Below are 21480 nucleotides of genomic sequence, written 5' to 3' on the forward strand. Positions count from 1 at the left end.
TTTTACATAAAGACGCCATTAAACCCCGAACACAAGCTGAACATCTGCTTTGTGAATTCTTAATCATTAGCTTTGAAGAGACAGCAGCAGCATTTATTATCTAGCTAGTTATATTTCCTTAATATATCTAGAACCTTCCCATCTAATCATTTTATTTGATGCATTTGATTTCTTTTTAATTGCTCTTTAAAAATAATCCTCACAATTTATATTGGTAGCATGTTGGGCTGCAACTTCTAATTATTTTAGTAATCGATTAATCAGATAAAAAATACTTCTGCTTTATTTAAGAGAAACAGTAAATATACAAAAGAGAAAATAAGACAGGTCTTTATAAATCAACAATTAATTGGTTTCCAAATCAACATTTTTGTTGCTTTAAATTCAACGTTAACATATAATCATATATAATAAGATATAATCTGGTGCGGTGCAACAAATAGTTACATTTAGATTTTAAACTGCAAATGGTCCCTTTTAATTAAATAAATAGAGAATACAATTATATTATCAATCAAAAAAAATAATAATAATCTTTAGCTGAAAACATTCAACTAAAACTGAAAAAAACAAGATCAAACGTCACAGCAGAGTCTGCAGAACAACAACATCTCTAAGGTTTCAGAGGCGTTAACACACATGCAGAAACCCAGCTTCAGGCCAGACATGACACACACAGCATGAATGCTCTGCCTTGTTGGGCATTAAACACACACACACACACACACACACACACACACACACACACACACACACACACACACACACACACACACACACACACACACACACACACACACACCTCTGCTTCACTTCCACCACATACTTAGAATTCGCGTAAAACACATTAAAGACTTTCCGATGCAAAATCTTGTGAAAACTTGCAGCTAAATATTCAGTCATGACTCTCTCTGTACTCTCGTAGTAATGTGCAAAATCCAACAAACAATGTAGACCAGTAATCATTTTAAATACACATAAGCACGTCTGCTCAGCGCAGGGCATAAACACGAAAACACGAGGCTACACATTACGATACTTTTACGTGCATCAACTCAGAGTAACCGATACGGTGAAAAGAGTCTGCACATCAGAAACTCTCACTCACGTTGACATCGTAGTTTTCCACCAACGAGTCACATGACACGATAACAAACAGACCTTTGATTTCTCTGTCGGGTCCTTTCCATGATGTTGTCAGACACAAGAACTAAAGAACGCTTAAAGTGGAGCAACTGACGGTGCGGATCGCCCGCTGCAGCGCTCTCGCTCAATACTGCACCAAGTCACTTCAACTGTCGTCTCCATTAGTCACAAAAACATGGAAATAGAGTCCAGGTTAAAATACCGAAGTTACCCTTCAACCTTTCTAAAAGACAACATTTAATGTAAAGTTTATTTTCTTCATCAAGTTCTTCACATGTTGCCCGGGACAGCCCTTCAGTCTGCCCCCCCCCCCCGGTTTCATAGCAACTTGGCATGCACAACATCGCCGCTGTGCTGCTGAGAGCTGCGGACCTCCACTCACTCCAATACACCCCACCCCCCCATCATTAATCAGCCACAAAGCTGCTCTTTCTCTCTGCAGCTCTGCACTAAACACACCAGCAGACTCCCTCCTGCTAATCCAAGAAAACTACTTCTGCCAAGAAATGGTGCAGCTAATAAAGCAGCACATGTGACTGTCTGAGGATAGTCCAGCAGATTAAACTGGTGAAACATGAACTGAATCCTGAGGCAGCCAGAGAAGCTCTTGGTGGGTTAAAGCAGTGGTCCGATCATTTGGTACCGGCCGCACAGAAAGATTGAATAAAAATATATTTTATTTTGAAAGGTTTTATTTTGAAAAATCACCGGATACATCCGTCTGTGCGTCTGTGTCTCATGACACATGTCAAGACGCTCGTCTGTCACGTGATACTTGACTTCAAACATTAAGCCCACAAGCAACAGTGAGGCTAAACAAACGTCTTTAAAGAGCTTTGAAAGGGAAAAGACCAACGAGGAGACATTTAAAGACGACACCAGGAGTCACTTAGAATACGTGTTTACCTGTACAGGTGATTCTCATGTCCGCTCTGCAGAATATACAGGCTCGCACATGAGGCAACGACGCCTTCATAACGCCGACACCCGGCGTTAAAAGACGAGCCCTGGGAGTTGTTTTAAAGAAAACAACATGAACAAGAAGCAAAAACTGATGGTCACCACATCCACACATGCGAGTGCACGGAGAGCGTCGTACTTAGTGACTCACCTGTCGCTAAGAGAAGAAACCTTTTACTGTTGGTGAAGACTTTATCCCTCTATATTGGACCGGCTCGTTAGAGACACGAGCTCGGGGATCCCACTACTTCAGCGTGATGGCGAGTTTTTTTATGCACTTTATATTTGTTTTTATGCCGGCCCCCGGTCCACGAACATATTGTTTTACGTGAAACCGGTCCGTGGCATAAAAAAGGTTGGGGACCGCTGGGTTAAAGGAGAAGTGCAACACCAGTCTTCCCTCACGTCTGTGCCCGTGAGCAGAACTCGTTGGGAGTGAATATTTGTTCAAATAGTTTTCACTGATTCTTTGATCAGATCATTAAAAAATAAGTCCAATTACGTCCAACTTTTCCACAGCAGTGTAACAAATCATTATACGCATGTCTAACCTATTGATAGCGTATCACTTACTTATTTAAAACGGATCAGAGCGTCTGGAACTGGAAAAGTGCCATTTGGTTCACTCTCGGCATCCTCCATGCTCTCTGATGCTGGGCTGATGTGTTCATCAAGACGTGCTGTGAAGAAGTGAGGATGAGCTCCTCACAGGGACCCTATATACTATATTCAAACCCCAATTAGCTCCCAAAACGCTAGCTGAACGCTAGCTGTACTGTAGAAACACGTGTAATAAGTTACTCCATCGTCAGGGATCATCTTGACATAGGTTACAACACTACTTATACCTTACCTTATATCAACGTACACCAGCGTAACACCACCTGCTCTTAATGAATACTACTTATACCTTACCTTACATCAACGTACACCAGCGTACACCACCTGCTCTTAATGAACTCTACTTATACCTTACCTTATATCAACGTACACCAGCGTAACACCACCTGCTCTTAACGAATACTACTTATACCTTACCTTATATCAACGTACACCAGCGTAACACCGCCTGCTCTTAACGAATACTACTTATACCTTACCTTACATCAACGTACACCAGCGTAACACCACCTGCTCTTAATAACTCTACTTATACCTTACCTTATATCAACGTACACCAGCGTAACACCACCTGCTCTTAACGAACACTACTTATACCTTACCTTATATCAACGTACACCAGCGTAACACCACCTGCTCTTAACGAACACTACTTATACCTTACCTTATATCAACGTACACCAGCGTAACACCACCTGCTCTTAATGAACACTACTTATACCTTACCTTATATCAACGTACACCAGCGTAACACCACCTGCTCTTAATGAACTCTACTTATACCTTACCTTATATCAACGTACACCAGCGTAACACCACCTGCTCTTAATGAACACTACTTATACCTTACCTTATATCAACGTACACCAGCGTAACACCACCTGCTCCTAACGAACACTACTTATACCTTACCTTACATCAACGTACACCAGCGTAACACCACCTGCTCTTAATGAACACTACTTATACCTTACCTTATATCAACGTAAACCAGCGTAACACCACCTGCTCTTAACGAACACTACTTATACCTTATATCAACGTACACCAGCGTAACACCACCTGCTCTTAACGAACACTACTTATACCTTATATCAACGTACACCAGCGTATTGCCGATATTTTGTATACGTTATGCATTCGTCTGATACATTTTGTATTAGTAAGTGATACGCTATCAACAGGTTAGACATGCGTATCTGTATATGTTCACTTTTCCGATCCGATGAAAAGTTGTATTTATTTGTATTTGGACTCTGACACATTGTGAGCTATTTTCCGTATACATTTCCAGCATACGGTATGTGTGACAGTCCTTGAAGGTGAATTAGAACAGCATGTGTCATGTAATCTTTGGTAAAATAGATATTAGATGAATTATGAGCCATCTAACTACCAAACAGTATGAAGTAATAAATAGTGTATGTTGAAGTACATGGAGTTTATGCTTTTTGTTTTCTACCGTGACATTTCACTGGTTTTGGTATTGACCACTAAACTTCTAGTATTGTGACGTTCCAATAAAGACCACAAGAGAAAGAAGATGAAGAATACAAAATAAACGCACAAAAGAACACAAATGGCAGTAAAAGAAACAATAAGCGCCGACAGTGGTTTATGTGTTTGTCCCGTCGCTTTGTTGGAGAAAAAACGGTTAAAATCCTCTTTAATTTCCACGTGGAGCCCAACAACCTCTTAGCTGGAGTGAAATCTCAGGAAGTTACGGCCTCCTGTTGCACATTTTGTAGTAAACAATACTTTCTGAAGGGTTCTGAAAAAAGCATAATTTCCTTATTGGTGGCAAAACTCCGGTATGATTTAAGAACAGAGGTTGACTTTTATCAGTGGAGCTGAAACAATCAGTGGGTTAAACACTTCACTTCCTCTCAGCTCCGAGTCAGTCGAGAGGATTTAGTCCAATTAGTTTCTTCAGTGCGATCTTTTCATATTTCAAAATTGATAAATATACATTTGAAATGTTGCAGTCACTTGCAGCAGCAGCAACAACAACATGTGCAGGTGATTGGATCGGAGGGAGGAAGCTCTGCAGACAGTCAGAGACCAGAGATGGAAAGATTCACCAAACGTTTCCTGCCACAAAACCTCCTCCGAGAGACGGAGGCATCACTTATCCATCAGATGGAACAAACTCACACAAGCAATGACAAGAGAGTCGAGATGTATTTCAATACTGCTGATATAATACTCAAAAGACTTCTCAAATGTTAAAGTGTCTTAACATCAGCAGACACAACAACTTTGTCTGAAAGCATTTTGATTTAAAGAGACTATCTGATCAAAGATAGTTTTATTTCATATTCAAGTGAATATCTTTGACAAAACAAGACATTTAAAGAAATGTTTTTGCTATTCCTAATCAGGAGACTGTCCACAGAGGACATTTGACCTCCTCGTGATTCTCTCCGTCTTATTCCCCATTTAGCAAACAAATGAAATTCCACATGAACAGCTGAGTAATTTCCACCTCAGTGTAACAGAGAGGACACAGAAAGAAAGCAAACAAGGGTCATAAAGAGAGAGAGAGTAAACCGAAAGAGAGGAACAGAGTGAATCAGCAGAGAGTCAGTGATGGAGAGAAAAGGGAAAGTCATTAAATAAAAAGAGTCGGCAGCAGCAGAAAGCAGCAGGACATTAGCCGGGGAGCTAACTGATGACTGGGCTTTAAACTGCGCTCGTTAAGAGCTTCTTGCTAACAAACCAGAGACCACTGAAGCCTGAGGACACGTCAGGTCTTTACTCTTACTGCCTTTAATGTCACATCGTCCACAGCTGACTGCGCTCGCAAAGATGCAGTCACACAACTTTACAGGTGTGTAGTTGGGACCAAAATGAAGGTTGAGTAAGCAAAGTGGGCCAAGGCGCCATTGCCCGGACCACCCCTTCCAGAAAGGGCTTCGGAGGTAGGAAGTCCGAAGGGGTTATTGGTCTCCGAACCTGAAGCACTTGGCCCGATTTGGCGTCACAGCTGGTGTGATCCAATCGCAAGATGCTCTCTAGCTTTTAATCCTACTATACATTTGTTTGAAATTGTCATAATTAGCATATGAATTCTTGAGTTATGGCCAAACATCGTGTTTTGTGAGGTAACAGCGTGCTTGACCTTCGACCCTCAAATTTGAACCACTTTCACCTTCGAGTCTAAATGAACGTTTGTGCCAAATTTGAGGAACTTCTCTCAATGCGCTTCTATATCGATAGATATCGCGTTTACCAGAATGGTATGGATGTGAGGTCACAGTGACCTTGACCTTTGACCCCAAAAATCTTTAGTTCATCCTTGAGTCCAAATTGAAAGAAAATACTTCTAGGCGTTCCCAAGATATCACGCTCACGAGAATGTGACGTATCCACGTACGGACTTTCGGAGATTGGGGTTTCAGACACTGACAGATGCGTTGATGATGAATTATTCTCTCATTTCAAATGTTCGTTCTGACTTCTGTGTTCCTTCATGGTAAAATGAGCCTGGAGAAACTTGGGAAGACTCTAAAGTGAACTTCTGACTGCAGGGTGAGTTTGGCTCTTTTTGCATGAATTATTCAGCAGATGGGATGTTTTTGTTCTTTGAGAACTGTCTGGATAAATGTATTTTTGATAAGCTGGACCCAAACTCATCGCCTGTGCTTCCTTCTGCTTCCTCATCATGTGAATTAATTAACATTAAAATCAAGTTAAGCCTAAAGGAAGAGTACAGTTCAGTGTGAGAGAAACACAAAACCTGCTTTCATTACTAGTGATTAGTTAGAAAAGTTCATTATTAGCATTAACCCTGAAAACAAGTCCAGTAAAGTGAGTAACAAAAATAAATAAATAAATGACTTTATAAATTATTTTGCAATTAAATGCTCCAAAAACAATATTAGAAATAGACAAGCATCTTTGAGTTTCTAGATACAAATCTAATGTATTATTATTTATTATTAGAAATAAATGTAGGCATTACTTAATTTATAAAATGTGACATAAATGGATATTTCTATTTATTAACATTTGTATTAATATTTTTTTCATTTATTTAGGTATTGTTTTTCAATTTATTAAAAGGTTTTTAAATGCATGTAATTGTTTCTGTATTATTTTCTTTATGCATAATTTAATTTATATATATATATATATATATATATATATATATATATATATATATATATATATATATTTTGATTTTAGAAGCTTCTGTCCTCCTCAATGTTCTGGTGCAGCAACAAGTCTGGGATAAAACCACTAATATAAAAATAATATTAACGGATATCAAAGTGTTGTTTTAACACACCATAAATATCTGCGATGTTTAACAACACTCTGAATGAATTTGTTGCATCGTGCCGTTAGCTTCTGTTGTTCTGAAGAACAGATTCTTCATCTCAGCAGGAGGCGGAATTACAAGAGGAGAGAAATAAAGCCCAGCAGAGTGGAAACATCGGAGAGGGACAGATGGAGAGACGGACTGGACCCCCGCCAGACTGTGACACACACACACACACACACACACACACACACACACACACACACACACACACACACACACACACACACACACACACACACACACACACACACACACACACACACACACACATTACCGTTAGCATACTGGTCTTTGTCAAGAAGTTAAACAGATTATAATTCATCTAATATCTATTTTATATTTCTGTGGAAACATCTTCAAACAACTGGATTTATTCAGGTTTCTCACCAAAAACTACATTTTACAAGATGACATTTGAACACATCATAATGTTATAATTTACCTTCAACCAGAACTCATTTCTATTGAATAAAACTTGAACGCACCAAAATGCAACTCAATGGAACCTGCGTTAGCGTTAGCGTTAGCGTTAGCTGTTAGCTGACGAGCAGGACTGTGCTGCCCACCGGCTGCTAACAGCTAACAGCGAACGTTAGCTAGCTCTCCTGCAGATTTGAACACAGATGTGTTGTTCACAATGTCACTTGGTACCAGTATAGTAAAGTATAGGTTCTCAAGACATCTCTAGTGCTGCAATACCACGATAACTCTTAGGTCACTATAACCGTGACCGTTTCATCTTTAAAGCTGAATAAATGGAAGCAAATGCATCTAAAGTTTGTTAGCAGTGGTGGTCCGGGTGGTGAAGGGATAAAAACAACGGCCGACCATCAAAGAGAAGCAGGTGAGGAGCCACCTTCTGGAGTTTTAGATTGAAACCAGTGGAACTGAAGATAATAAACAATGGAGTTAAAGACGTGAGAAATGTAGATACTCTGAAAGGATCCATAGCCCGAGGAACATTCCTCGCTGAAACACAGAAACTGTAAGAGCGTTGTACACGTTTCCTTTAGTTTCAGCTTGTTTTACGTCATTGTAAATGTTATATCTTTGGGTTGTGGGAACTTGTGATGGAGATATAACAGATTTGACTGGAATAGCCCTTCTGAATATTGATTAGTGATAAATATCTAAGATAAAACAAATAAAAAGCCTAAAATAAATTCACTGCAAACCTTTAATTTATTAACCAATTATTTTTATTATTGATAAATCTGCAGATTATTCTCTAGATTAATAAATATAAATGTCAGAAAATAGTTCCTCAAAGTTAAAGCTGATGTCTTTAAATGTCTTGTTTTGTCACTTTAGTATGAAATAAAATCAGGAAATCTCCATATGAGAGGCTGAAAACGATGATTTTGACGGTTGACTCATGGATGTTTCGACTCATCGTTGCAGCTCGTTACAGACATATTGGCGTTCAGGAATGTCCTGGTTCTTCAGTTCAGGTGGAAACAGTGGTTGTTTATTATTGCTGCTGAATTCTATGATTATGTGACTTTATTATATTTAGGGCCTCAACAAACAATTATTTTGATTATTGATTAATTACTCTTTAAAAGATCATAGAAATTGTCAAATATACCATCACAATTTCCCCCAGCATCTTAAAATGTCTTGTTATGTCCAACCAACATATATTCAGTGTGTTTCACATAAGACAAATCTTCACAACAATCTGCAAACTATAAATGTTTGGCACGTTGGGAAATAACTGATTTTTAAGTTATTTTAGCTCTAATTTCATTTTTGAAACGGTTATATAAATGTTAATGCATTTCTTTAAGATATATCTGCAACATTGAATATGTTATTGTTTCTTGTCCATGCAATGCACCAAAGCAAATTCCTTGTATGTGAAAACCTACTCTAAAATTATTATTATTATTATTATTATTATTATTATTATTATTATTATTATTATTATTATATAATAGATTCATAAGATACCACAGGATAATATAAAGTCATTACCGCTGATTAGCATACACTATACAGCATTAGCAAGATCACTTCACTGTAATGTACTGTGCAGTCATACAGAAGCCCATTAAGAAAACACTCAATTATAGCTAGCCGTTAGGAGCTGTATATATGTCGCTTTTCCACCTGTTATGGAAGTGAAGTATAATGTTTGTACGGTTAAATGTGTGTTTCTATCAGTACACATTAACAGGAATATGTTACAGTAACATTTAAGGGAGGATATTTGCTAAAACTCACCTGCCGGGTAGACGGCGCATCAGACGTCAAAATGCGGAAGTTGAGACGGTTGAATGAAACCAGCTGGATGTCAGTCAGGTTGTGTTTCAGTTCAATCCACCCGGAGTCTGAGGAACGACAGCAGGCGATACAAGTCCTCATAAATAATAATAATAATAACGATCAAATCCACTGGGAGATCTGCGAAGGACGAATCGACGGTTTTCCTGCGGGGCTTTCGCTGATGCTCTCCGGCCTACAACTACCGAACACTACGGGGTCTCCAACATATTATGTATCACCTGCAAGGGTTTGCTCGCTGTAAGCAGGTGAATAAATAACACATTAAAAGCCTGAAATCCGTGTGTGTTGTTGAACATGTGCAGAGGACGAGCTACTGTGACTGACTGCACGAGCTGCTGAATCATCCACACACTCACACAACACACACACACACGTGCACGCGGACAGCGCTTGCCCGAGGAACAGCTGACACTGACGTCATATGTGCGGTGTAAACATAACCCTTTCATCACCAGAGTATTTTAAATAAAAGATAATAAATACTTTATATACAGAGTTGGGTCCCATTTAAAATGTTTTGAGTGACTGAATATAAATTGTAATATTAATAATTAGTAACATAATTCATAGGATTACAAAGGATTTTACTTCAAAATCAAACAAAAATATATATATATATCTTTAAACCGACTAATATCTCACTGTAAAATACTCTGTTACAGTAAAAGTACCAATACTTCTCTAATACTGTGTTACAGTGAAATGTAGTTAAAGTATTACAAGTATAAAAAAGGATGTGACTGTTATTATTACTCTTTATTATTATATAATGTAATAATAATAGATTATTATTACTTGAGCATTATTGTAAAAGCAGGATTTTACTGTTGAACTATTAATTAATGATTCTTTTAATTGTGTATTAATCTAAAGATTATATTCTACACATTATTTCTATGTAAAAAATATAATATTAGTGACAATATTCAAACATAAACATTACTAAAATTATTTAAATGGGAAGCAGAAAATGTTTTTATATTAAAAATGAGTCAAATGAGTTATTATAGTTTCAGCTGTACGAGGGTTGGGTAGTTTAATTTATAATAAAACATCATGTTTACAATAAATACATAATGTATGTTTTGTCTGCAGAGATATTTGATGAATCTAATAATATTCTACAGTTTCTGCACCACCTTGTGGAACAACTATTAATATTATATATTATATATTAATGACATTTCATTAATTAACAAGGAAGGTTTCCTACCAAATAATGCACAGATTACAAGAATAATAATAATAATAATAATAATAATAATAATAATAATAATAATAATAATAATAATAATAATAATAGTGAAAGTAGTGAATATACTGAACATTAATAATAACAAACACAACATTAATAATAATTTAAAAAAAATAACATTAATAATAATAATAATAACAATAATAAACTTTTAAAAAATTAAAATCATTCCCCATAAAGATATGTTTACTTACAAATGATTAAAAAGACGTCATTATCAGGAGATGAAGTAGACCTGGAAACCGTTTTGTAATAATAGTAATAAAAATAAAAATGATAATAATAATATTATAAGTTTATTTATATGCAGCACAAAGTATGTGTGTGTGTGTGTGTGTGTGTGTGTGTGTGTGTGTGTGTGTGTGAGTGTGTGTGTGTGTGTGTGAGTGTGTGTGTGTGTGTGTGTGTGTGTGTGTGTGTGTGTGTGTGTGTGTGTGTGTGTGTGAGTGTGTGTGTGTGTGTGTGTACCATTGAGTCCATTGAGACAACAGAAGAAAATAAAACATTCACACTGTGAATCTGTGCAGTATCTAAAGCAAAGACATTTATTCTGCTTATGAAGTAATAATAATAATAATAATAATAATAATAATGATAATGATAATAATAATAATAATAATAATAATGATAATAATAATAATAATAATAATAATGATAATAATAATAATAATAATAATAATAATGATAATAATGATAATAATAATAATAATAATAATAATGATAATAATAATAATAATAATAATAATGATAATAATAATAATAATAATGATGATAATAATGATGATAATAATAATAATAATAATAATAATGATAATAATAATGATAGATAATAATAATAATAATAATATAATAATAATAATAATAATAATAATATAATAATAATAATAATAATAATGATAATAATAATAATAATAATAATAATAATAATAATAATGATAATAATAATGATAATAATAATAATAATAATAATAAATTGTATTTATAAAGCGTGAAGTTAGACAAATTAGTTTCTGAATTCCTCCAAAACTGACCCTGAATCCTAAATTAAATTGATATAAAATGCAGATTATAAAATCTGTTTCCCATCAGCGCAATATTTATCTACAGCCGCCATTAAAGAGCAGGAGACAGAATTCCTGCCGCTCAGCATTCTGGGAGGTGTAGTCAATGAAGTGTTCCGTGATTCAGCTTTGATATTTTAAGTCTTTGATCCCTAAAGTTTATAAAGTAAATCAACATTTCTATAACTATTATCAGTTCACAGTCGAGTTCGATCTCTAGAGACGTACTTATACTCACGACTACTCACAACTACAGTGATCAGACAAATCGAGTCCAGTACGGACGAGAAATGTCTTTTCCACACAACCAAAGGATGCTCAACCTGCACAATTATCTTAATGTTGCTCACCTGGAAATCAATCGCCTGAAGGTGCAGCTAGACGGACAGATGAAGCAGAAGTATAAATTAATGTATCAAAAGGAGGAGTTGCATAAGAAAGGTCGGGAAGATCAACTGGAAATAAAACGCCTCAATGAGCTTCTAGAGACCCAGGGGAAGGAGAGTATCGCTGGAAACACAAAGAGCCAGCACATCATCTCCAAGCACGAGTCGGACATCTTGAAGCTTGAGGAAAGCCTCAAGGTCCAGAAGGAGCAGGTCAGCTTCACATGGGAGGTGAACAACCAACGCGCAGCATGCCTGGAAAAAAGGTTGGACGAAGAGAAACAGAAAGTCTCAGAACTGTTGAGCAAAGAGGCGGACGACATCCAGAACGAGAAGGCTTCACAGGACAAATACACCGACCTGTTGGAGAAGTTGGCTGAGAAAGAACACGTCTGGGAGACACAAGTGAGAAAGATGGAGGCAGACAAGAAAGACCTGGAGGAGAATTTCTACAAGACCCTGGCTGAGACACACCACAGCTGGGAGACCAACATTGAGCTGATGGAGGTCCACAAGAAGGACCTGAAGGAGAGGTTTTTCAAGCACATGGCTGAGACACACCACAGCTGGGAGACCAAAATCGAGCTCATGGAGGTCGAGAAGAACGAGATGATGGAGAAGTTCTGTACAGACCTGGCTGACAAACACCACAGCTGGGAGACATCTAAAGATCTGATGAAGAAGAAAGTTCAACAGATGAAGGACGACCTCGCCAACCATGCCGAGGAAAAACTGAGCTGGGAGGTGAAAGAAAACAAGATGGCGGACGAGAAGAAAGAACTGGAGGACGTCTGTCTGATGATGAAGAAGAAGAGGAGAGGTTTCTTCAGCAGGAGGAGGACCGAAGAAAGAGATGTAGCTTTGGAGAGAATGAAAACCAAGATGCATGAGAAGGAGAAGAGAAATAAGTAGAAGTAGGAGGAAACTGACAAAGAGGATGGATGCACAAGAAGAATCTCCATCTACCTCCATCTACCTCCATCTACCTCTATCTACATCCATCTACCTCCATCTACCTCCATTTACCTCCATCTACCTCCATCTACATCCATCTACCTCCATCTACATCCATCTACCTCCATCTACCTCCATCTACATCCATCTACCTCCATCTACATCCATCTACCTCCATCTACCTCCATCTACATCCATCTACCTCCATTTACCTCCATCTACCTCCATTTACATCCATCTACCTCCATCAACCTCCACCGCCCCCCTCCCTGATCATATCACTGTCACATCAGGGTTTTCTCCTGGTGCTCAGGTTTCAAGGTGTATCTCTTTTCTCTCACAATACCAAACACTTTGGGTTTATTAGACTCTAAATTACTTCTAAATAAAAACAATCAAATATAAATCAATGTGTCTGCTTCGCTGATAAACATGTCGAGTATATTTACATCATTTTAGGATATTTTGGTGACTTTAATGTAAAACAAAAAAGTATAAAGTATTATATTTGTATATTAAATGTATATATGTACATGCATATTATATTTGTATATTACATTTATATTTAAATGTATATTATATGAAATGCATATTTATAAATGCATATTATATTTATATATTAATTGTATATTTAAACATGCATATTATAATTATTTAATGTATATTTATACATATATATTATATTTATAAATGTATATTTATACATGCATATTATAATTATTTAATGTATATTTATACATATATATTATATTTATAAATGTATATTTATACATGTATATTATATTAAATGTATATTTATACATATATATTATATTAAATGTATATTTATAAATGTATATTATATTAAATGTATATTTATACATGTATATTATATTAAATGTATATTTATAAATGTATATTATATTAAATGTATATTTATACATATATATTATATTAAATGTATATTTATACATGTATATTATATTAAATGTATATTTATAAATGTATATTATATTAAATGTATATTTAGACATATATATTATATTAAATGTATATTTATACATGTATATTATATTAAATGTATATTTATACATATATATTATATTAAATGTATATTTATACATGTATATTATATTAAATGTATATTATATTAAATGTATATTTATACATATATATTATATTAAATGTATATTTATACATGTATATTATATTAAATGTATATTTATACATATATATTATATTAAATGTATATTTATACATGTATATTATATTAAATGTATATTTATACATATATATTATATTAAATGTATATTTATAAATGTATATTATATTAAATGTATATTTATACATATATATTATATTAAATGTATATTTATACATGTATATTATATTAAATGTATATTTATACATATATATTATATTAAATGTATATTTATACATGTATATTATATTAAATGTATATTTATACATGTATATTATATTAAATGTATATTTATACATGTATATTATATTAAATGTATATTTGTGGACTGTGCATGTTGCTGTGTTTTGTCCACCAGAGGTCAGGATTCACTTTCCTTCAGTCTCTGTTTTGACAACATGCTTCATTTTTAACTCCAGACAATAAAACAAACAAAAATGTTTTTGCACGAGGAAATGTTTTCTCTCTTCTTCTGAGAAAATGCCCCGAAACTCAGATCCATTATTACACTGTCTGGAATGTCTTTATTCATGTTGCACTTGCTGTATTATTCATGCTAATAGACTCATACTAACTGATTGAGCTCACTTCTCTGTAGCAACCTGTTACTTTCTGACATTATCATTTAAAGTGTTTACATTTCCTGCAAGTATTTGGCCTGTAAATCTCTGAGGAAGTGGTGGAAACACAAAGTCTGCAGAGGGTAAACACACTTTAGTCTGCAGACTCACTCTGCAGGAGATGTTCTGCTTCTCTGCGCGTTGGACGTAGTTTGGAGTGGAGCCGCAGCTGCAGGTGATGGTGCACAGACAGCTCGTACATGGCATGGAGTGGTTTCACAGTGAGACCCAGAAGCACCGGGTGGTCTCAGCGGGAGCGGGCAGCAGCAGCCACGCGCCCGGTGGAGGGCTCAGCCTCCGCGCGCTGACCGGCTGCGTGCTGTGCGTCCTGATCGTGTCCACGCTGCTCGGGAACACTCTGGTGTGCGCCGCGGTCATCAAATTCCGCCACCTTCGCTCCAAAGTCACCAACTCCTTCGTTATCTCCTTGGCGGTGTCCGACCTGTTCGTGGCCGTGCTGGTGATGCCTTGGCGCGCGGTGTCCGAAGTCGCCGGAATCTGGCTCTTCGGCCGCTTCTGCAACACCTGGGTCGCCTTCGACATCATGTGCTCCACCGCGTCCATCCTGAACCTGTGCATCATCAGCATGGACCGCTACTGGGCCATATCCAGCCCCTTCAGGTACGAGCGCAAAATGACGCGCAGGTTCGCCTTCCTGATGATCGGTGTCGCGTGGACCCTCTCCATCCTCATCTCCTTCATCCCCGTGCAGCTCAACTGGCACCGCGCGGACAACTCCACGGCGGACAACCCGGACGACTGCAACGCCAGCCTGAACCGGACTTACGCCATCTCCTCGTCCCTCATCAGCTTCTACATCCCCGTGGTGATCATGGTGGGCACGTACACGCGCATTTTCCGCATCGCGCAAACCCAAATCAGGCGGATTTCGTCCTTGGAGAGGGCGGCGGGGCCTCGAACGCAAAACCACCGTCACCGTGCGTCAACGCACGACGAAAGCTCGCTGAAAACGTCTTTTAAGAGAGAAACGAAAGTTTTAAAGACTCTCTCCATCATCATGGGGGTGTTTGTGTTCTGCTGGCTGCCGTTCTTCGTCCTGAACTGTGTGGTGCCTTTCTGTGACCTGGATAAACTCGGAGAGCCGCCGTGCGTCAGCGACACCACCTTCAGCATCTTCGTGTGGTTCGGCTGGGCGAACTCGTCCCTGAACCCGGTCATTTACGCCTTCAACGCCGACTTTAGGAAGGCCTTCTCCACCATCCTGGGCTGTAATAAATACTGCTCCAGCTCCGCGGTGGAGGCGGTGGACTTCAGCAACGAGCTGGTGTCTTACCACCACGACACCACCATGCAGAAGGAGGCCGGCGGCGCCATGCCGGGCCCCGGGGCGCAGAGGCTCATGCCGCCGCACGAAGATGCCGGAGACCTGGAGCAACACTTTGACAAAGTTTCTGTCATTTCAGATGATTCCCGCAAACACAGAAACTTACTCCTGCCCGCCATCCTGCAGTACGAGTGCGACGCGGAGATCTCTTTAGACATGCTGCCCTTCAACTCCTCCGGACCCGCAGACTGTGGCGTTATACCGGGACAAATCCAGGACCTGTGAGACCCCGGAGACATTAAATACTGTGTCTGCCATGATGTTCAGCTGTGTTTGTCCGGGGACTCCCTCCGTATCTGGTGCAGGAATGAGTTCATATTTTAGCACTTCGAAGTTAATGTTTGTTTTTGGTTAGAAAGCTGAAATGACATCAGAGAGAGTTTAAAGTATTTTAATTCATTTCTTAAGAGCAACTGATATAATAGAGATAATTTAGTTGTGTTTTCTTTTCTTGTTTATATATATATCTATTAATATATATATATATATATATATATATATATATATATATATATATATATATATATATATATATATATATATATATATTAATATATATACATATTAATATATATATATATATATTAATATATATATATATATATATATATTAATATATATATATATTAATATATATATTTTAATTTCTTCTTATTTTTTTAATAAAGATTCCAGTTTAAACTGCGACAACATCTGGAAACAAATATTGTTTACCTGTTGAAAATTGGTGATATAATGTGGCATCAATTAGATATTTACAGATAAATGTTAATTGATGAAAATGAAACTACGTCTTCAGAAGGAATCAATAGGCTTTATAATAAAAAACACATTAATTGAAAAGTTACTTTTCTGTACTTTAATGTTATAAATAATCAATATTCAGTGGAATTGATTTGTGATGATATTGTTATCAATTGTTACAAAATGTTGAAGATATAAAGATAACAAACTTGGACGTTTTTGTTTTTATTTCTCTTCGAAGGCGGGCGAATTTACCCGAAAACCCAAAGTAAATTGAAAGCTGCTCTTCAACCATTTGCACCAGCTGCATGATTTTGATCTCATTCAAAAGATAACTCTCTTATTGTTCTTGCAAAACAGTGCAGAATCACTCCAAGTGCTTCTTCACTGAGTAATAGTGCTCTGAATATACTGAATGTGAAGAAAATACACTCCGTCTGAAGTTTGTTGTTGAAAAAGATGTCTGAAGGTGGTTCAGCTGGTCGTCCAGAGCTGAACTACACGATAGAAACATAGAACCAAGTGTTACCAAGTTCATCACCAAACTTCAGATAAAAAGGATAAAAACTTAATTTATTAGACCTTGTCTCAGAGTAACACCAGGCGTACACCAACTGTGCAATATGTACATGTACTGTACATATTATAATATTTATTAATGTTACTTTTATCTATTTATAAATAACTATTATATACCCATATTACCTGTTAGTAGTAATCACACAGAGTAAGTGAAGTATAAACACATTTCTTTCTAATAATTTTATGTTTTATTTTTGTTTTTTTCTGTACAATAAATAATAAATATTATCTTGGAAATACATTTTATTTTGAAAAAACAAACCAAGGGAAGTGACACATCTAACAAAAGAGGCGTTCGTTTTCTATACGATGCGCCCGCCACCAGGACGCTGAGCTGTTCTAGGATCAGTCTGTAACAAAAGAAGTGGGTGGGCACTTTCTTATCAAGTTGACGCGCTAAAACCAGGACGTGTCTGAACCGTGATGAGCACACAAGATATTAAGTTATGATTGTTTATGATCACACAATGTAAAAATCGATCAGCTGATTTCACAGATTGCAACAGCTGTTCATGGACTTTTATCGATGTGACGATGTTCACAGTGGATATCTGTCTTAAACCCTGACATGAGTCATCATAATGAGTCCTAAACCCTGACATGAGTCATCATAATGAGTCCTAAACCCTGACATGAGTCAGCATTATGAGTCTTAAACCCTGACATGAGTCAGCATTATGAGTCTTAAATCCTGACATGAGTCAGCGTTATGAGTCTTAAACCCTGACATGAGTCAGCATCATGAGTCCTAAACCCTGACATGAGTCAGCAATATGAGTCCTAAACCCTGACATGAGTCAGCAATATGAGTCTTTAAACCCTGACATGAGTCAGCGTTATGAGTCCTAAACCCTGATATTGAGTCAACATTATGAGTCTTAAACCCTGACATGAGTCAGCATTATGAGTCCTAAACCCTGACATGAGTCAGCGTTATGAGTCCTAGACCCTGACATGAGTCAGCGTTATGAGTCCTAAACCCTGACATGAGTCTTAAACTCTGACATGAGTCAGCGTTATGAGTCCTAAAACCTGACATATAGCCTTTATATCTGGTGTAAATGAGTTTAGCATGGTAAGGTTTTTTATTGAATGGTTCTATGAAGTTGAAGCTCTGTCACCAAATTCACCTGCAAAACAAGGCAAAGGTCAAAGGTTAGTCAAGATGAATCACCTTATAAATCACATTATACAGCAGCTTCAGTTGATTTGAACTCATTAGACCTTTGCAGTCTTGCTCGGTGGCTCCAGGTACTCTGGGAGAAGTTGGGAAAGGACTCGTGCTGGCTGTGCAGCAGTAAGTGTTTGCTGCTCCTGTTTGAAGCTTTTGTTCCTCTTGTGGCAGTGGCAGCGAGGTCGAAGGTCAGGGAGCAAATCATCAGACAACAAACACAAACCGGCTCCCAGCACACTTTCATGTGCGGGGGAAGAAGGGCAGGATTGTATTGCAGCTTCACACAACGACAGCTTTATGACGGCTTTGTCCATCAACAGAGATGGAGACACTGGACATAGGAAAACTTGTATAAAGAAACACCATGTTCATAAGAAGTTTATAAAAAAAATGCTTTTTTAATGCAATCAGAACATCTGTAATTTATCACGGTAACATCCAACATCAGTCGTTGTTCCATCTGACCGGCAGGATCAACATTTAGTTTCTAAAGTGTACATTTACTGTCTATATACGACATTAAAGAGCAAACTCACACCTTTAGACACTTGTTGCACTTTTTCACCATATTTCACCTTACGAAATCACAAACCAGGACAACACAGGGAGTACGAGGAAGAACAAGGAGACATCTGCAAGGGTGACACTTAGATGACGAACTGACAAGGAACACTGGGACAGACAGGGATATATACACACAGACACTAAACGAGGGGAACGAGACACAGCTGGGGAGAGAAGCTAAAACACAAGGGCAAGGTGAACGGACACAGAGGGAAAACACACAGACAGGAAGTACAACTAGACATGACATAAGGGGGAGTGAACACTTCAAAATAAAACAGGATATACAAAAAGTTATGAAGAACTTGTGTTCTTATTGGAGGGACGATCAATCATTTGTAGTTCTAAAAGTATATATAGATATATATGTGTGTGTATATATGCAAGTACACACAAACCACAGTTTGTAAACTGCTGTCGCTCACTTTTATTTTAGTTCTTTGGTTGATTGTGTTTTTTGTTTTATATGTATTTTCTTAAATGTACGTATTTGTATTTGATCATTTGTATTACAGTTGAAAATAGAAAAATATTAAAAATAAACTTAATACAAAACAGATTCATTTTGATGCCTCTTTTTATGTCTTTCTGCTTTTCTGTTATTGTGAGTGTTGAGTTTACACCACTTCATGCTCACCCCACCACCAACTGACAGCTTTAGTTCTAAGTTACTTTTCCATCTTTAAAATATGACAAAATCTCATAATGTTTATTTTTACTTCAGTACTGCAGCTTACAAAGTGAAACAATTAGGACATAATACTTGAACCTTGAACTTTGACCCTCATACTGTATATCCCTGTGCAAAGGATTGTGGGTCAGAATAACTGGCTTGCAATACTGCAGAACGCCCCGGATGCTGCAGGACATCCTCTTTATACTGGGACGTCCTAACGTCTGCAAACAGGCTGCAGATGCTGATTGAGCTCCATGTGTCATCAATGACTTTGATTATTGCAGAAACAATGAGCAGCATGAATATAAGAGCAGAGGAGCCTCAGTGATGTAAGCATGTTGGCTGGTGTCTGCAGGCTGCCGCCGGCCAACATGCTGCCGCCGGCTCCAAGGTCAGTCAGAGGTTTGGTTCTTATTCCTTTAGACATCAGCTGCTGCTCCTGCAGGATTAACTTGTATTTCCTGTCACTGTCTTTCAGCGTTTCTTGGATCTGTCTGCTGTTCAGCAGTGGGGCTTGTTTTCCTGTAACAAAAGGAGGCGAGTTTTACTTTCTGACAACCGTTAACCAAACTGATGGTGTGACACTTGTATAAAATAAAAGTAATGATCTTCAGTCCAAAGACTACGGGAAAAATACAATAAAATCTGAAACCGTTGGAAGAGCTGTGTAAGAGAATGTGCATAAAAAGCTTTCTGAGTTCTGATTTGTAGCAAGTTTTCTAAATGCAAACGACTCATTACTTGTTACTTTAATACTAAGCAGGCGCAGCGTCCGGCCCAGTCTACAGGGCTCCATCCTTGGACTTTGGTACTGGACCTGTTCCTTACATCGGTGCTCCTGAAGCCCACAACTATGGTGCTGAATATTATTCTCACACCAACAGTTACTCTGCAACACAAGACGGTAAGTCTCCTTAGATTTGTTCAGAAGCTGGAAATTAACTTTATTCTGGGACATTTTGCCTAAATCTGTCTGGTTTCAGGTCAAACGAGTGGAAACACGGACAGCGGTGCTGATGGACGTGTTCCGGACCTCGGCGGTTATCCAACAGGGTTCAGGTTTGACTCTGGATATTATCCTTACACCAGCAGTTACTCTGCAACAGAAGAGCGTAAGTCTCCCGGCAGACTTTTCTTGGCTCTCGTGTTCATTTTGCAAAGTTCTTACACTCAACTTTTGCCTTAAACCAGTTCTGATCGGCTACCCTTGTTTGTTCCTCGGTTCTCTTCTTTTACTTGTCTGAACCGCTTGAATCTTTAACTTTACACTCTGCCCTTTCTGGACATATTTCTTGAATCCCTCCCAGCAGTGTATGTCCGTCTTTATGATGGAGCTGGACCTGCTGCTCCCTCCGGCTCTCCTGACAGACTTGCATCTGGACCCATCCAACAATGCGTCACGCAGCCTGCGGGGAAAGCTGCCATCTCGTTCTACGACCCGACAGACGGATCTTATCCTTATTCCGCTCCTCTAACCTCCAACACTGCCGGCGTTGCTTCTGCCCCCGGGCTTCCATGGGCCGCCGCCTTGTTCGACGACCCGACCAACAGGATGCCGTCTCGGGCTTTCCCAGACTTCAGCGTCTGGTCCTCCTG

At 37.8% G+C, this 21480-nt stretch overlaps 1 protein-coding gene, 1 long non-coding RNA gene and 1 pseudogene across 2 annotated transcripts; 1 reads left to right on the forward strand and 2 right to left on the reverse strand.

Annotated features, from left to right (window-relative positions):
• The window catches only part of LOC115025099 (serine-rich coiled-coil domain-containing protein 2-like), a 39629-nt pseudogene extending 29898 nt beyond the window's left edge, over window positions 1-9731 (reverse strand).
• A 3251-nt stretch (window positions 9732-12982) lies between these two features.
• LOC115024914 (D(5)-like dopamine receptor) lies at window positions 12983-16369 on the forward strand. The gene is made up of 2 exons (XM_029456778.1): window positions 12983-13312; window positions 14951-16369. Exons 1-2 carry the CDS (start codon window positions 12983-12985, stop codon window positions 16367-16369), a joined length of 1749 nt encoding a protein of 582 aa, XP_029312638.1.
• A 2126-nt stretch (window positions 16370-18495) lies between these two features.
• LOC115025025 (uncharacterized) lies at window positions 18496-19299 on the reverse strand. Its single transcript, XR_003834176.1, has 3 exons — window positions 19183-19299; window positions 18695-18975; window positions 18496-18600 (listed from the first exon to the last, which is right to left on the reverse strand). It is a non-coding gene; the product is annotated as an uncharacterized LOC115025025 (long non-coding RNA).
• Window positions 19300-21480: the final 2181 nt, after the last annotated feature.

The sequence above is a fragment of the Cottoperca gobio genome, chromosome 19 (genome assembly GCF_900634415.1).
Source record: "Cottoperca gobio chromosome 19, fCotGob3.1, whole genome shotgun sequence".
Taxonomy (NCBI): Eukaryota; Metazoa; Chordata; class Actinopteri; order Perciformes; family Bovichtidae; genus Cottoperca; species Cottoperca gobio.

Bases quoted from the DNA above. Each gene is read 5' to 3' on its own strand.
- LOC115024914 (XM_029456778.1), top strand. From the start codon at position 12,983: ATGGATGCACAAGAAGAATCTCCATCTACCTCCATCTACCTCCATCTA. The intron at 13,313-14,950 runs GTTTCAAGGTGT...CGTTGGACGTAG, and splicing joins GGTTTTCTCCTGGTGCTCAG to TTTGGAGTGGAGCCGCAGCT.